Consider the following 17,388-nt stretch of genomic DNA (forward strand, 5'->3'; position numbering starts at 1 on the left):
CCCGCTCCCCGGGGAAGGCCTCCCCGCCGCCGGGCCTTCTCTCTGTGGCGGGTGGGGGGGGGGCGCCCTGCTCCGCTCGGGCCGCTCCCGGGGTGTGTGTGGGGCTGCGGGCCCCGGGTGCCCCCTCCGCCGGTGGGAACGGGCCCGGCCCGCAGGGCGCTCGGGCCGTTCTCCTCCGCCCTCTGGGCTTGGGAGCCCGTGGGGCTTCAGGGCTTCCTCGCTCCTTCGTGCCTCCCCTCTCCATCCTCTGCGCCTCTGGGACGAGCTGCCCTCGCCCTTTTGCCTCTTTCGGGCCCCCGCCCGGGGGGCAGCCGGCTTCCCCCGCAGGAGGTATGGGTCTCCCGCTGCACCGCAGCTGAGTCGGCTTCCAGAAAAGGCCCTTTCGGCTCCCCCCCGTAGATCCCCTGGGAGACCTGTTGATACCTCTCTCTTCATCTCGCTTACCTTTCTGCATTTGCTGCTGTTTCATTTTTAAACGCTCACGGCGTGCTCGGGTCTGTACGTGTCCTGCAAATGAAGGACGTTCCTCCTTCCCAAGGCATTAGTACCTTCAGACTGATGGGGGCCCTAGGAGAGAAAATAACGTAAATTTTGTTTTTCTACCGTATTTTAGTCTCACTGTAGTTATCCTGGTGGGCTTCCTGCTCTTGTTCTCGGTCTTCCCATCCAAAAGGCACGATTCACAGAATTAAGAGTTGCTTCTTCTTTCCACCTTTCCTCTATGCCCGTTACTCCAACTATTCTATAATCTTCATTAATGAGTCTTCTTATTCATGTTCCTTTTTTTTTTTTTTTTTTTTTTTTAGCTTTTTAGCAGAGTGGGGATTTTTCTAGTTATGCTAGGAACCTCTTGCTGTAAGTGTCATGGCACTACATGATTGTGTTCTGTAACGAACATAGTGAAAATTCTTGCTTTTGGCTCTCTTCTCTCCTTTTAATGAAAAGGTGGGAGGGGAAGAAAGACTTCTACCATGGAAGACCACCATGCTGGCTTGACCCTGTCTGTGCAAGATGGTGACAGTGGTGGTGCTCTTGTAGACCAGGGGTTTGTATCCTTGATGCCACTGTTCTGCTCGTCCAGTCTGAGAGCAAGGGTCAATGTGGTGCTGGAAATGCTTTTGGCCACCCGGTCCCTTTTCTGCAGTGGTCGTACTTATGCCATTGCTGTTACCCTTGGAGCTGGACTGGTCTTTTGCACCAGTTGGGTATTCTAAGAAAACATGGGATTACAATAGAAAAGGAAGCAAGAATGCATTGCAGAGTGAATGGCAGGAAACAATATTTAATGTTTCCGGTGCTGTGCTAATTAGACTAATCAAGTGGAAAATATTTGCTATTCTGAGAGTTCCCTGATAGAAATGTGCGGCCTTGTTTTCCTTTTTCAGAAACGTAGAGACCTCTCTAATGTCATTCTCCATTCTGAAGCTCTAATCAGCTTGGATGTTTTCATGAGGCTTTGCTACATTGAATATATCTAGTTAGATTCTGCCTGCTTTCAAATGCCAAATAATTCCTTTATCAGTGGTTCTGCTGCTGTTAGCTTTGCTGCTATTCCTTGCTTACAGCAACACTGGTAAGTTCAGGATTTGTTATTTGTTGTGGCCTTGGTCATATTGTTGCTTTTAATGGTAAGCAAGCCACCAGTGCACCATCCAAAACGAGGTCAACGCTGGAGTTCTGCCTGGATCTGCTGTTGTAGCTGTAGTCCTCTTTGTGCCATGGTTATGAGCAGTGGTGTAGAGATTGGACTGCTGTACTACAGGACCTTTCCAAACCAGCTCATGCTTGTTTTCTCACTAGTGTAATGCGTCCAGTGAGTGGTCTCCATTTTGCAGTACGCATCTGGGTGAAGTTGATTGCTTTTCTGAATTCCCATTTTAGCTGGCGTCCATGTACTTAGCTCTGTTTTTCTGATTATTTTTTTAACGATATGGTTGGAAAAGCTTACACTACTTCTCATTTTTGTCATTGCAGAGATTTTTTTCCTGTCTATTTGTCTGTGTTCTCTCAACCTTTCAGATGTCTACAGGGCTTAGCATTCCAGGAAAAAAAACTGTCATCTTTGCATTTGTGATATACAAAGCATGATAGATAAAGAACAGTGTCTCTGGGTGTACGTTGCCTTATAAATGTTGGGTTTTAATTACATGAAATTAATGTCCCAAAAGGCATCCTATTCACTGGTTAGATTTTTACTAACTTTTAAAATTCCTTAAGATGAACAAAAGTGCCAGAGTTTACATACACAACGGGCCTCTACTGTACTTCCTGATGTGGTCAATTTTAAAATTCTTCAGCTCAAACATAAAGCCTTGTATCCCATGTGCTGAGAAGCAGGCTGGCTGCCTTCCAAATATTTCTGAAAAACATCTTGGAAAAGAACACTTTCCTTGGAAATTAGCTGTTAAAGGTGATCATCTTCTGTGACCTACTTGAATGGTGCTTGAACTCCAAGGCTACTGTCATGGCTGAAAACATGCGATACCAATGTCGGCCTATTTAATGGGCAGAGTTTGCATAACTAGTAAATGCAGCACAGCTTGTCACAGAAAACTCCTCCCCTCTGCCCACCCTGAAGAAGTCTTAAATCATGATAGAAACTGTTTAGTATGTCAATAGGCTATAAAGCTTTGAAAATCATTTCCAAGGCTATATAACTGTCAGAAGAGAACACCTACCTTTTAAGAGCTCTCTGGCTTAGATATGAAGTGACACTTGGACAATGCACAGGTTTTCTGGGTAGAAGATAGACCTGTCTGAATCTGCTTTTATTTTCTTGCTCTCCTCTCTGAGGAAGCTTTGCTGCAGAGCTGTGGCTGGTGTGGTAGTTTTGGAATTCCCTGTTCACTTTGTATTTGCAAATTAATATGTATTTAAAACGAGTGACTAGGACCTGGAGGTTTATCTGGTCTGCAAGCGTGCTTAAATAAAACTTTGAAACACTTCAAGCTTCCCTGCTGTCCATGTTTGTAGCCCTGAGAACAGACATTGCAACCAAAGTATCTCAACTGCTTTGCATGCTCTTGACCAGGCTGCTTCTTTGGGTTTCTGTTGACAGGTTCCATGTAAAATTCGATAACTACCACAAGAAGGAAATTAAGACTGCATTTGGATTGTATTTGTGGTTGTGGTGTGTTGTCCTGCTCTGAAGTCTTTTGGGATTAAATAGTTTTTACTGGATAAACGCCCCCAAAGTTTTTTGCTTCAGACCACTTTTCTGGTGCGGTTTAGCAACTGTCATGTGCCGCTAAGGCTGTGTAGATGCATTGAACTTCTGCTAGAACAAACTAAATTATTAATCTATAAAGAGATTGATGTTCCCGTCCAAAATTTGCTTCCTTAAAAGGTGCATGAGAAATTTTCAGTAGTTTGAGATACAGTTGTAGTTCAGACATCTATTCCAATAGAAAATTGTTACTGCATAGGTATGGCTGATTCCCTGCCACCTTCCTTTCCTTTTCCTGCTCTTTTAGGAGAGTGTGTGCGAGGATTCAGTCTTCAGCATTTGTCTGTTGAAGGCATGAGTCCAACTTGGACTTTTGGGGTTGCAAAATGATAATTATTATGTAACGGGGATACTACCAGCTGACTTCTTGCCCTCACTGGGACTCTGCTCAGCAACGATTGTTCTTTGAGCCAGTATGTAGTGTAACTTTTATAATATGGCTGTGATATAGCCAAAAATCACTTGTGTCGCCTCTTAGCCTTTGGCAAGATTGTTTCTGGCAACTTGTTCCTGTTTGAGAAGTCAAATGAAATTGATTTCACCCCCCCACCCCCCCCCCCCCCCTCCCCCCCATACCTTTGTTTTGTAAGCATGCTGAATTACATCCCTGTAAAGACAGTATTTTTAACCTGAAGATGGCACAACTTGGATAGATTCATGTAAATGTCACTGGTGACTTGGTAAATGAAGAGCTGCTTTTGAGAGCAATAGGAAAAGGAGACCTTAGGCTGCTCTAACTTGGGTATAGTGTGAAAAATTTTAACACCCTCCTTCTGTCTCGTGCTTTTTCTACCGTGCTGTCTGTGGCGCGCAGAACAATATACAGCCTTGGAGCTTTTCAAGGTAAAAGGGAGTAATCACTTCAGGCAGACTCTGTGGCTGAAGTTATCTAAGTGTGGAATACAGCCAGAGAGAAATAATAAGGTGTCTGTATTATAATAATCAAACTGAGAGAATTAATTTTTAAATACTTTCACACAAGCTTAAAAGTACCTGTTGGCTTTTTAAGTATATTGTTGGGACCTACTGGTAGAAGAAAATAGTACCTCTGTATAGATTTTTATGTATAATATTCTATATAGTAATTGGAAACTCTGGTGTGTACTGTTCATGAAGGCTGTGTAGGCTTCCCGTGAAGAGAACTCGCACATTTTTCACACCCTGTGTTTGTCAAGTTTGTGTTGGAAGGAGTAGCATATGGTACATGTAACTCTATGTAATGTTTGAATTTTTTTAGATTAAATTGGCGCTTGCCTTTCCTACTGGGAATAGCATTACAGGGCACTATTCCTTTAGCTCTGGAAGATTTCTTTTGGTCTCGGAGTGCCTGATAGGTATCAGAAGCTAATTCTGTTTGTCATTGGTTGCTGATGAATATTGGAGAAATACTAGACCACAGTACGTTAAGTTCATAAGTTCAGATCTTGTTTGGATCATTAATAACAAAACTACTGCAGAATGGTTGTTTATGGGAAACTGTTTTGGAACTTGAGCAAGGCTGCTAGATGGGAAGGAACTGCAGTCCTGATACCAACCCTGCTAACCTCAGAACACAAACCCTGATAAGTGTGCACACCACCACTTGTAGTAGGTGGGGAGGAAAGGCTGACTAGATCTTAAAAGGAATTACTTTTCACATCCCACCCCTCTTTTACAGATAACAGAAGGCTTTTAATCTGATCTGAAGAAAATTGCCCGAGTAGTGTTTGTTGTGAAACCTGCGTACCCCAGCCCTATTCTTTTGCTGGACAGCTCTTGCTTATAGTTCAGCTAATGGCGACAGCAATGCGAGTAATTATGACAGCTACTTTAATGGTGTACACGGTTTGTACACCTGTATGTATGTTTGATTTGTGTTTCACTGGACTAGTGCCATCTTTAGAGTGCACAAATATTGACAGTCCCAAACTCTTGAGCTTGGTGTTTGTGAAAAAAGAAGATAGTACCCTTAAGTAGGTAGCTGGTTTTGACCAAGTATGAGTATATGAGCAAAATGTAGAAGTTGATTATTGCCTTCATATATGTCTGTATATATCAATTTGTCCATCTCATTTGCATTGCATTCATTCTTGTGTGATACCTTGCAATTCTAATTAGTGGCAGTAAAGAGGTGGCTGATGAGCAAAGACCCAAACAATACACCGCAACAAAAGTGGTGGATTGCGTTCATCTTGGTTCTTAAGGGAACGCTGATATCTTTTCAAGGAAAATGCTGTATACCTAACACAATCAACGGCAGTCTTATACTGACAACCTCAGACACTGACATGATTTCTAGTCCTGTTAGTTTTTGGTTTGGCATGTCTCAAGAGGAGATAGTTTGAATGGGTTTATGCATAATGCCAGTAAAATGGGTTGGGCACTCTAGATTTTTCCCACCTCCCCTGCCCCTCCTTGGACCCAGCTAAGAGCAAAATGGAATACTCTGGTAACCCATTGAGGGGTGGTTTTTGTTCTTGCCTTTACTTAATGTCTTACTGTTCGGTGGTGGTTTGCAATAATTCATGCTCAGTTATGCATCAGGCTAAAACTCAGTAATAAGTGGAAGTACTCACTGTTATTTCGGTGCATGTTGGCTGAGGTTTATAGATGGTTGTGTATGGTATCTAGTGAGCAATGTTCTTAGATTGGTTCATGACTTCAGTGCTAAATTTGTTGTTTTGGTTTTTTTTTTTAAATCTCTTTACTGATAGTTGAAACAACTAAAACTTGGCCTGTGTGTTTATCCTTCTCCATTCTTCTTAGGACTCCAGAAAAACAAAATTGAACTTTGCCTTTTGACAGTAAAGGCTAATGAGTTTTGCATTTTTAAAGGTTCTCTCTAAATTTAGATTATTTTCTTGTCTTACAGGCTGCTATATGGCAAGCACTTAACCACTATGCTTACCGCGATGCAGTGTTCCTTGCAGAAAGATTATATGCAGAAGGTATGTACTTTGCAAATACAAAGTTGATGCTTCTTTCAATTTTGATTTAGGATTTTTGAGCCTCTGGTCCTGCTTTGTTTGACTCCTGTTGTTGTGATAATGAAGTTCAACTTTCTGCTTGGGGAAGGCGGAAGAATGCCTTGCAATTAGGTGGGAAAATCAAATCATGTAACAGCAGCAATGTTACTTTACAGTAAAACCTCCTTAAAAAGAATTAAACTCGGAGTTGTGTGTTTAAATAAAATGTTTACAGTGATCTGTTGTATGGTATCAAATGGGAGAGAGCGGGTTTTTTTTAATAACCTTAAGCATTGCATGTCTTCCAAGGGCACTTGAGGATAGATGCAGTACACAAATTCTACAAATTGTCTTGATATTGAAAGCTGTCTTTGCTAATAATGCTGTTCAGTTATGTTGATTGGTGTGTTAGCTGAAAGAGGTAATTTTGTGCTGATGAGAGGATAGCATAGTGAAATTGAGACAATGAGAATCAGAACATATGGAATAGGTATCTCCTGTTGAATTTTTGTTAATTACTTCATTGTAATGCTGTCAGATCTAGGATGTCTTGGATACTGAGCAGGCAGCAGTAACACAAATCCGTACTTTTCCTGGGTCCTTCAAAGACCGCTTCTTTCTTGTGTTCTAGTCCCTCTTCTTCCTTAACCTTTCCTCCATGACCTCAGATAAGCTTTTTGTTCTTCTCTACTTTTTTTCTCTTTGATACTGGTGTTAAGCTTTTTGTCTCTATTTTGAAAGGTATTGTCTCCTAATCACTAATATAAAAAAACCAACCCAACCCTTAAGGTAAAATATAAGCATAATAGAATTTCTCATGCTAAACAACTTAAGCTTATAATGTGAATTAAACTGTATAACCTGTTTCATGCTCTGTGTTTTGTAATGAAATGCTTTGCTTTCAATGTTTTGCCTGACATGCCCACAATGCAGTTCTTAACAATGAAAGCACAAACCTAATGTTTGATAAATAAAGAAATAAAGACTTTTTTTCTTTTTTTTTTTTTTCCCCCTCATGTCAAGGTTACTCATGAAATCTGGGGTCTTCCACCTGGTGGTTAAATGAGAAGTGCTGTGTAGAGTATTAGGAAACCTTATAATCTAGGTGTGCATAAAGAAAATAGTGTTTTAGGGATGACATACCTTCCCTGAACACAGCACATCGTGAGATGCAGGGAGATGCTAGATTGAAGGTAATTGCCAAGGATGTAGAAACAAAGAGAATCCACTTTTTGCAGCAGCCAAGAGAAAAATATGTGACTTGATACTGACACTATCTTTGCAGAATAATACTCTGCAAGAGTACTTCAAACAGCTTTTTTCAGTGACCAACAGTGCTGAGAGAGAACAGCATGCATGCTGTCACTTGGTTCAAGCAATTAACTGCTAACAAAACATCTGGCTTCTGGTTAAAATAAGTAGTTATACTGCAGAGTAGAAGCTGCTGAACTTCAATACAGTGACTCCATACTGGCAGTAGTGATTTTACCCTGAGAAGAACTTCTTTTAACTCTACCTGCAATTGCTGTTCTTGTGAGGACATCTGTGGCTTGGTAGTTTCCCAGAACTCTCAAAGTGTGTTAAATTAGTGGATAAAGAATTGATTTAACTTTAATTTTCAGAAAGATCTTGTGGTGTTTTTAGGATAAGGCTAATAAAATGTCCTCTCTTTGGGTCTTAGTTTCCATTGTCACTGTCTGAGTGATGACACAAACTCAAAATAGTCAGTTTTCAGTGTAGCAAAGGATTTGAGCACGTTGCCCAAAAAGGTTTTAGTACAATGCTTGTATTGATTTTTCTGAAGAGTTCCATATAGGTAGATGAACAAACATCAGAATTGTTTATTTTAATGCTGAATTCCATTTGCATGGTGGTGTGTTCTGAAAAGTATAAAGTAATGTGCGTTTCTTAATTACTTGGAGATTTTGGTTGCTTGCCTTTATAGGCAGCCTTTCTGTGATTTAAAATACATCATTGCCTAAGGGTGATTTGAGTGTAACATTTGGGGAAGTGTGAAGAATAGGGTAAGATACCATGGCTGTACATAATCTGAGTGTATCTGGTTATCTCCCTCTTTTTGCTTAAAACCCAGAAAATGGAGTTAAAATGAAGTCATACAGGTATTTCACACAATCGTAGCTTAGTGCTTGAATTAACACCACAGCATGGCAATGCTCACCGTTGCCTCACAAAAGCTCCTTCTCTGGCATTTTAAAGTTTCAGCTGTAAGGTTTTAAAGTTACTTCAGGGGTTAGCGCTCTGTCCTTTATGCTGTAATCACAAGTAAAATCAGCAAGTCTGACCTCAGTCTTAAATCTGGATGCCAAGTCCAGCTTTTTGAATAGAACGTTCCTGGTGCAGTGCATAATTCATCTCTGTGGTGGAAGAAGTATTGAAGCAGGCATCAAATCTAAAGACCTCCAGTTTCTGCCATAGATAAATGTTTCTGTCCTGATTGCTCTTGTTCTCTGTTTAGATAGAGACGATTTTGCCTGAAGTTTGACTCCTTCATTCAAAATTTAGAAATAGCTGAGAACTCAGTTTGGGAAGAGGATTTGTAGGAGAGCTTGTACCTATTGCTACTTCTTAACATAAAATAAATAAACGATCGGAATGGTAATCTTAAGCCATATTCCCAATGAAATAATGAGTGTAGGCAGCAAAAAGGACAAGGCTTAATGTTGGGGTAGAGGTCACTGGTAATTGACCGACTTTAATAGTCATTAAAATCGGCAAATCTGCTCCACTAAGTCACGTGAAGATACAGCATCAAGTGCTTTAGAAAAGTAACAGAAGGAAAATTGCAAACAGGAAAAGACCACTTGAAATTAGGATTAAAACTGTTAATTAGGCTACTTAGGCTGAAATATATCTTCCTTCTGAAAGTTCTTGTACTTCCTCACAGCCATTGTTGTGCCAGTGTTTATGCACTGCTTAAGCTAATGCAAAGTGTTACTAGCAGGTGTGATAATACTCTGAGCCAAGTCTTTGTGTGGCCAACGAGTTGTTAAAGTAGTTCTGTTGTACTAGGAATGACTGCTTTGCTTGTCTTGCTGTTATTTTAATAACAAGCTGGCTAATCACTTATTTAGATTGGGTAGCCAGAAGGATCAAAGTTCTCTTACAACAGTAGATGTTAAGAGCTGGTCTGACTATACAAGAAGATGGCATACGGAAATTTGTTATATGCTGATGAATAAAGAAATGCACTTCATTCGGTAATGAATTTGTCCAATACCAATACTTGTTTCCTTGTATCTTGTTCCTAGCTGGCTTTTACTCCCTGCCCCCAAATTCCTTGTATCAAAATGGTAAGCAACCAACTGATGATTTTTTTTATTATTATTTTTTTAGTACATTCGGAAGAAGCACTGTTTTTACTGGCGACGTGTTACTACCGCTCAGGAAAGGCCTATAAAGCATACAGGCTCCTAAAGGGACACAGCTGTACTACCCCACAATGTAAATACCTGCTTGCAAAATGTTGTGTTGACCTCAGCAAGTAAGTAAATCCTTTGTTTTGTCCAGGGTTACAAATGCATTTTTTTGTTGGATTTCTCTTTGAAAGCTGTCATATTGCATAAACTAGAAATTCATTGGTCCTTCAGCTCTAAAGATTATTATAAGTTCAATTAATTTTGCTTTCAGATATGGACCCTACTGCAGAAACCTCTAAAAGGTATTGAATAACTTACAAAGGAGTTGTCAAGCTGTGTAGGGGGAGAAAACACTGATTGCTGAGATGGCTCAAGGAGACCACTCTGGGAAGTGTTTGGTTTAGTTTTGTGTTTCTCTGATACTTTGCTTATTTCACTAAGTGTTTCCGGTATGTATTTAATGGATAGGTCATTTCCCTAAAACAGTAAGCTTGCTCCTCTCACCCAGTTACTACTAACTGGGTGGGTAAGAGAAAAGATGGCAGACAGAAATCTGTTTTTGAAACCCACAACAAACACACCTTGAATTCACATCCAAGAATGCTGTATTCAACATCAAAATTAACCTTGACAGGGACATAGTAGTGTCAAGGTACCTTGCTGGTTTTCTGGAGTCTAACAGCAAGAGTATATAATGAAATTGCTCAAGCTACAGGCCCTAATGCCCTGAGAGTTTGTTGATGAGGGTATTTCATTTCTATGTAGACCCTTCAGCTCACATGTAGGAGACAATGTCTGGTTGCAGTTGAGAATGGAGATGATGAGGCACCAAGAAAGGCAAAAACTTTCATTCAAAAAACTTTAAATACTGTGGGGTTTCTTTACAGAAGCTTATATGTCTCTCTGACAAAACAGCTTGTGGTTGTGTGTTGTGGCTTTTTTGGCTTGGTTGTTTGGTTTTTTTTTTTGAGTGGCCCTCTTTCAATGACAAAAAGAAAGTTTAATTTCTTTAGAACAGGTAATGTGATGTTTGGTGTTTCACACAGTATGATGTGATTGTTTTGCAGGATTTGTGATCCTGCTCACAACGTGTAACCAAAATGCAGGTCTTTCCAGAGGCAGCAGGGGAAGCTCCTTAGTCTTCAATACTCTCTTTAATAGGCGAGTCCTTTGACATCTTTAGAGTAGCAAAGATGTCTTAGCTTGTTGTTTCTTTTGACACTCTTTTAACACTTTTGGAGCTATTATGATTCAGGTTTCTTTGCATCTCCTGTTGAAAGGGAAATCATGTTAATGCTCTACTTGGAAAGGTCCCAGTGGAATAAATTTGAAGCTGATCGTTCCATCCTTTGCTTTTACAAACTCTGGTGTGTGCATATAATACATCAGCTTCTGAACTGATTTCAGTTAAATAGGTGGGATTTCTTAAACGTATTCTTTAGAATTTGTTAAATTTAACTGTTTTTGCTGTTACAGTTATATGAGCTCATTTATACAGATCTACCTTATGTTCTTGTGGGAATGGTCTATACTGATAGAAGCATCTACCTATAAGTATAATTTCAAGTGGAGGCAAGAAGAGATGATTTGTTTGTGCAGGTGTCGGTCTCAAATGCCGGAAGAATGCCTCCCATCCCCAGAAGTTGTATAAAGTAATTTTAAGGCCTAATAGTGAGTGGCCCATTCCATGTGAGTGGTACTGCTCGCTGCAGGTGTAGTAGATGCAAACTGAGCCTTTGTTCCCCTTTGGGGCCACTCTTACAAGAAAGCAAGGCATTAAAACCCAAAGTCTGTGCCATATCCCAGTATTGGATGTTAATGAAGTGTGTGGAGCCTTATAGATTGTATTTCTTAGTTGGGAAACAAAGCCAAACTAAGTGTTGTCTTAGCTTGTTACTACCTAAAGTACTTTCAAAAATGAAGTGTCTAGAAGACTTTCTTGTCCTTCGCTTAGTATTCTAAGATTAGTCCCTTCTGGAAAAGTCATGTTGTATTATGTGTCTCGGTTTTGGAGTGGTGTGGGGTTTTGTGTTTGTTTTGTTTTTCTTCCCTCCCAGTAGAGATGTTCAGCTTCAGAGTACTGCATACCTTCATGTTGCTAGAGGAATCCATCAATTATTTAAAATTCATTTGCAGGAACTAGTTTGTATGCGGTTTGAAACTTGTGAACACTGACAGTGGATTTCTGTTTTTGTTTGCAGCAGGGTGAAAACACTGGACTACCAATACTGTGAGCCTTGTAACCCCTTTAAACCTCTTGTTTTTTAAAAAGGCTTGCAGAAGGAGAGCAGATCTTATCTGGTGGAGTGTTGAATAAACAGAAAAGCCATGATGACATTGTTATGGAGTTTGGGGACTCTGCATGCTTTACACTCTCCTTACTGGGACATGTCTACTGGTAATGTTGCTTTTTTATTTTGTTAATAAAGCTTGGTTGTTTGTTTTTTGGGGTTTTTTTTATTTGACCAAGCCCAACTTTAGTCAGGTACATTTTTAGTCACCACAGAGTACACTTGTTTCTGGGTTATATGGCCTGCACAATTTTGGAGTATGATAGATGCAGGTAGATAGTTGTGGAAACTATCTAACCTGGGAATGCAAGAATGGTTCGTCTTTCACCCAGAGCTTCTGACTGACTGAAAACACAAATTCCTCTTTTCCAGCTTAAGCATGCAATCCAAGAGGTTGGGTTTTTTTTTTTTAATACCTTTGGGTTTGTTCTGTTTTCTCACCTGAGAGAAACTCTCAAGGCCTGTTTCTCAGTGTTGCCATTTTAATTTTTCTATATCTGTTTTACAGATGTATAGCTATAACCTTCAAATGAAAGTTTTGAGGATTTCCAGTCAGAATAGCTTAACAATTTTAAGTGGTTTGCTTTTGCCTAGATACAAGAAAGGTTTCAGTAAATGTGAACAAATTGAATAGGAATAGTGGGTTCTTGGATTCTTCCCTAGTATACCTGTTCCCAAAAAAATTTATTTTGGAAGAAGCTATCTTTGTAGCCAGATACTTAAGTGTTCAGTTTAGCCCCTAATTTATATGGAAAAATATTATCCATAGGTATTTAAAACGGCTGGAAGGCTAGCAATCATGTTGCTGTTTGCAAAAAAAAAAAAAAAAAAAGCTGTTGCAAAGAACAGCATCTTTCTAAAATGAAAATTCTCAAGGTATACTAGTGCTTATGTAACTTTTTTTGAGGACTGTGTCTAAGGAACTTTCATCTGTGTCTAAATATGTCAAATAACTTCAAAAGAACTCAGTATTGCTCTGTGGCTTGAAAAATGAGGAATGTTGCTTTGACTCTCAACACGTTTTTGTTTTTCAACTCCTCTTCTGGAAAGCTATCTCGAACAAAAGTGCTATTCTTAAGTTTATAGGGAAACTGTTACATTCTTTTTGCAGCAAGACAGACCGGCTTGCCAAAGGATCAGAATGTTACCAAAAGAGCCTTAGTTTAAATCCTTTCCTCTGGTCCCCTTTTGAATCGCTATGTGAAATAGGTAAGTCTGCAGAACTGTTTTACTAGTGAAGATGTTTTCTACATTTCTGGTTATGTCAAGCTTTCCAATTTGCCATTGCCATGTGGCCAAGGTTTATTTTACCCCTTGTCCAGAATTAGTAAGGAAAATGCCAGCAGAATTCTTGGGGAGTGGTTTTGTGAGCAATAAGGCATTTAAAATACTTTGGCAGTGTTTGGAGCTTTTGTCTTGTTTTCTTCCATTTTCACAACTTACACATTCTTGGATTTAACAATACTGTAAGGTTTCTAACCTACAGTTAGTAGACCTTTAGAAACTATGCTTCTGAGAATAACTTAAAAAAGCAAATCTATTTTTTAATAAAACTGATTGTCCAGGGTTTTGTACTGGAAGAACACTTCTGCCTTAATGTAAGGGGTTTTAAATCAATGAAATAAGAACACAACCCTTCTGAAATACTTTGTCCCCTGTCCTCCTTGTTTCAGACTGAATATTCAGCATACAGACTCAGGAATAACTCTTTTAAAAATCTCCTTCCAATCTTACAGGTGAAAAACCAGACCCTGACCAAACATTTAAATTAACATCTTTACAGAACTTCAGCAGCTGTCTGCCTAACACTTGCACAACATTGGTATCTAATCACAATATATCCCATAGACAGCCTGAGACTGTCCTTATGGAAACGCCGCAAGACACAATTGTGAGTTGTGCTAAAATCATTGTATTTAAAGCAGTCTTTCCAGCTTAACTGAAAAAATGCTAATTAGAAACTACACTGTCTGAATATCTAACAGCTGCCTTCCATTTTTCAGGAGTTGAACAGAATCAACCTAGAATCCTCCAATTCAAAATATTCCTCCTTGAACACAGATTCTTCTATGTCTTACATTGACTCAGCTGTAATTTCACCAGATGCTGTCCCTCTTGGGTCAGGAACTGTCATATTGTCTAAACAGGCTCAAAATAAACCAAAAACTGGGCGGAGTTTACTGGGAGGACCTGCGGCTTTGAGCCCACTAACTCCAAGGTAAGTCCTCAAGATAGACACTTTCTGTCTACAGCTGTGCTGTTGATAATGTTTGTGATTTGAAACAGGAAAGATGTCTGGTGCTGCAAAGCATACTTCAACAGACATGTTGATAGTGTATTATAAAAAGTGCTGCAAGTGCAAAAGCTAAATGACTTCAGTAACTGCTCTTGGTCCTAGTGTTCATCTCTTCTGTTTTTTAAACAAGCAGTTGGTATTTTTGATTAGAAGAGAGGAACTCTTCAGTATATTGCTTATCACGGTGTTCATACTGGAAAAGTCTTTGAAGAAGTATGTTTCTGCTCTGAAATAAACTCTTTAAGAGCATTCCTTGAAGAATAGCTCTTTCCTAGAGAGCATGTAAATATGTGCTCTGTCCTGTGTGCCATCTTATTTAAACAGCGTTTAAAATGTTACAAGCCATTAACACTTGGATGGTCTGTATCTTAGTTATGCAGGCAGGCAAAGAAAATTCTGTATTTTTCGATTTCAGGAATATTTTCTATTAAAGTGTCTTTTATAGATGAGGATACTAAGATATTAGAGGGTTAACATAAATCGATGAAGTAGTTATGAAATAAAGTTGATCATCTGGATCTCTGTTTTAACTGCAGAATCAGGCCAGCTCTTATGGTCTAACATTCAGACATTGACCCTTCCTCTTCATTTTATTCTCAGCTTTGGAATTTTGCCACTAGAAACCCCAAGCCCTGGAGATGGATCGTATTTACAAAACTACACGAACTCTTCTTCTGTAATTGATGTGCCATCCACAGGAGCACCTTCAAAGAAGGTATCTTGCATTCTGGAATATGATTGCTGTTCTATGAGTTTGACATTGCAATGTGCTTGAAAGAAGAATCTATAATGCAAAAAACATAGCATGTGAGCTGAATTGTGCTGACAGTGGGGAGAACCCAACTTACCCACCGTTTACAAAATTTGTTTTGAAGAACAATTTGTCTGAGTGTGGAACTGATTGAAGCCGCCTTTAGTTGTGGAAATGGTTTGGGTTACTTAAGTGAGAATTAAACTTATGTGTAATTTGTCTACAAAGTATGTGTGTGTGGGGAAAAAAAAAAAACAACCAAAAAACCCCACCAAACCCAACCAAAAACCTGCTCTTACTAACAACTATTTAATGCAGCAAAATAAAATGTTGTTCACCAGCCTATGTATATTTATAGGCTAGTGAGGTTGGGGGTGCAGGGAGCAGTTTATTTTTAATTTGACTGCAACTGGCCAGGTATTTCCCTGACAAAACTTTTTAGACTTTTCTGAAGTGTTAGTTAAAATCAAATCCATTGTAGAATAGTCTGTTACACTGAAATAACTGCTAAAGCCCCAATGTTGTTTTTTTTAATTTTGAAAATCTCCTTTTCAGCTAAGCAAACGAGGCAGCAAGAAAAAAAAAATACACCACATCGCAAGTAAAGATGTCTGTGTTGTAAATATTTTCAGCTTATAGTGTCACTTCCTTTGGCTAACAAAACAGATTTTTTTTTTCCCCCCCTCAACTTTTATAATAATAAGCAATAGTCTTTTATTTCTCATTAAAACAAGCCTTTTTTCATCCACCCAAAATGCACAGGCATGTGCAGACTGCCTAACTGGTGTTGCTAGAGGCAACCTGAGGAAGGTGCTGTATCTTCTGTCCACCAGCCATCAGAGAGGAATGTACAAAGACTAATGATTGTAAACAATGAAGGATTCATAATGTTTCAGTGTGCAACATGGAGTCTGAAGACAGACCAAACTTGGAGTTTTCACTTTAAGTTTTTTTTAATTAATATATTTTCAGGGATGGCTTCAAAGAATTCGGGAAGCCTCAAGTGAGCTGAAGCTACTGCTTTCTTGCAAGCAGTTCTTGAATTCTAGTTTACAGACCAGAGTAATCAAAATACTGTTGTGGTCGGTGGAGGGCTGACTGATGGAATGGTGCAGTTTCACTCGGCTAAGTCTTGTGTAGAGGAAACTAAAAATTGTCTGTGTTTCTCTGTAAGAAACTGCCATAGTTGCCATAGTGATAAATGAGAGGTGGAATGTTGGTGACAGTTGAAGAACCATTTGTTCCTTTCTAAAAACAAAAAAACCTGAGGATTTTTCACTGTATTTTTAGTAAATCTAGAAGTTGCATGAGTGATGCTAGTGTTTTATAGGTGTCCAACTCTTTTTAAAGTGAAAATTCAGTGCAAGTAATAGTTTTGAATTCCTCAAAGTAGAACTTGAATTTCCACGTTTGATGCTCTGGACAAATGAGTTGGTGCTCATCTTGCTGTGCCGTTCTGTAAGTAAAATTTGGGAGCTGTTAGAAACTGTTTGCCTTCTCTCATTGGCTCAGTACTTAAAAGAATAAAAGCCAGTAAGCAGATAACTTTTTTTTTTTTCCTCCTTTGGATGGTGTTTTGAAGCCTGTGACTGGGAATTCTGGAATGTCATTGCACGAGCCATTACGGTATCCTGTCTCTAGACATCTCATTACTGCAACACTTTCTATCAGTTCTCTTAGTCCTGCCTTCTTGTTTGGTATTTTTGGTTGGTGGGGTTTTTTTTTTGGTGGTTTTTTTTTTTTTTTGCATTTGTTCTGTTGGGGTTGGACTACGCTAAAACAGTCTGCTAGAAGTATGCTTTGTATGGCTGATCCAATTCCCATCCTGTAGTTGCTGAGGACCAACCAATTTTCTACAGTACAGTTAAAAACACTGGCTTGTGGTGGATTGTACATACGTAGGAAGGTAAACTTTCATGAACCTGAAAAATTGAAATAGTTAGCAAAATGCAGCTCTTCAGTGTAGTACTCGTCTGCATTTAATCTCGTATGTAGTGCTACATGATAGATGAAAAGCTTTGTGGAATCAAGTCATATTTGTTGCTTTTTTGTTGCTTTGCTAGGTATGGCACAACAGCACCAAGGTGTAAATTTCACTAATCCATGCATATGCTTTCTGCCCAGATGCATCTGTGCTAGTACTTAAACACAAATATTTAATACACTTTAATAAATAGCTTAGAATTCTGGCATGCTTTGTCCAATGCAAATAATTAATTAGCCAGTTTCACTTCTGCTCTTCAAATTACTGAGTTAGAAAAGGTTTAGTGTAGCTGTGGCTAGAATGTGCATGGCTTAACGGAGGCAGTTTCCTAGGAAACACTTACGTAAATGAATGAAACATTAGGATGAATCCAAAGGCTTCCTATCTGAGTGGGCAAGCATGTTTACTGCCTGCCTAAACTGTCCTCTGATAACAAAGAAATTGAGAAGGGAAGGACAAAACATTAGAAGTCGGGATAATGCATAAACTGGTGTTGCTTATGCTGTCATTGATCCCAC

At 39.3% G+C, this 17,388-nt stretch overlaps 1 protein-coding gene across 3 annotated transcripts in view; it reads left to right on the forward strand.

The window, feature by feature from the left end:
* Window positions 1-17,388, forward strand: part of CDC27 (cell division cycle 27) — a 33,261-nt gene that overhangs the window by 312 nt on the left and 15,561 nt on the right. For all 3 annotated transcript variants that reach the window (XM_010561398.1, XM_010561399.1, XM_010561400.1), the window contains exons 2-8: window positions 6,078-6,153; window positions 9,526-9,673; window positions 11,821-11,946; window positions 12,951-13,048; window positions 13,576-13,730; window positions 13,843-14,057; window positions 14,736-14,850. In XM_010561398.1, coding sequence (XP_010559700.1) covers window positions 6,078-6,153; window positions 9,526-9,673; window positions 11,821-11,946; window positions 12,951-13,048; window positions 13,576-13,730; window positions 13,843-14,057; window positions 14,736-14,850 — 933 coding nt within the window. The remainder of the gene's footprint in view (window positions 1-6,077; window positions 6,154-9,525; window positions 9,674-11,820; window positions 11,947-12,950; window positions 13,049-13,575; window positions 13,731-13,842; window positions 14,058-14,735; window positions 14,851-17,388) is intronic.

The sequence above is a fragment of the Haliaeetus leucocephalus genome, unplaced genomic scaffold (genome assembly GCF_000737465.1).
Source record: "Haliaeetus leucocephalus isolate CR32 unplaced genomic scaffold, Haliaeetus_leucocephalus-4.0 Scaffold144, whole genome shotgun sequence".
In the NCBI taxonomy this organism is placed as follows: Eukaryota; Metazoa; Chordata; class Aves; order Accipitriformes; family Accipitridae; genus Haliaeetus; species Haliaeetus leucocephalus.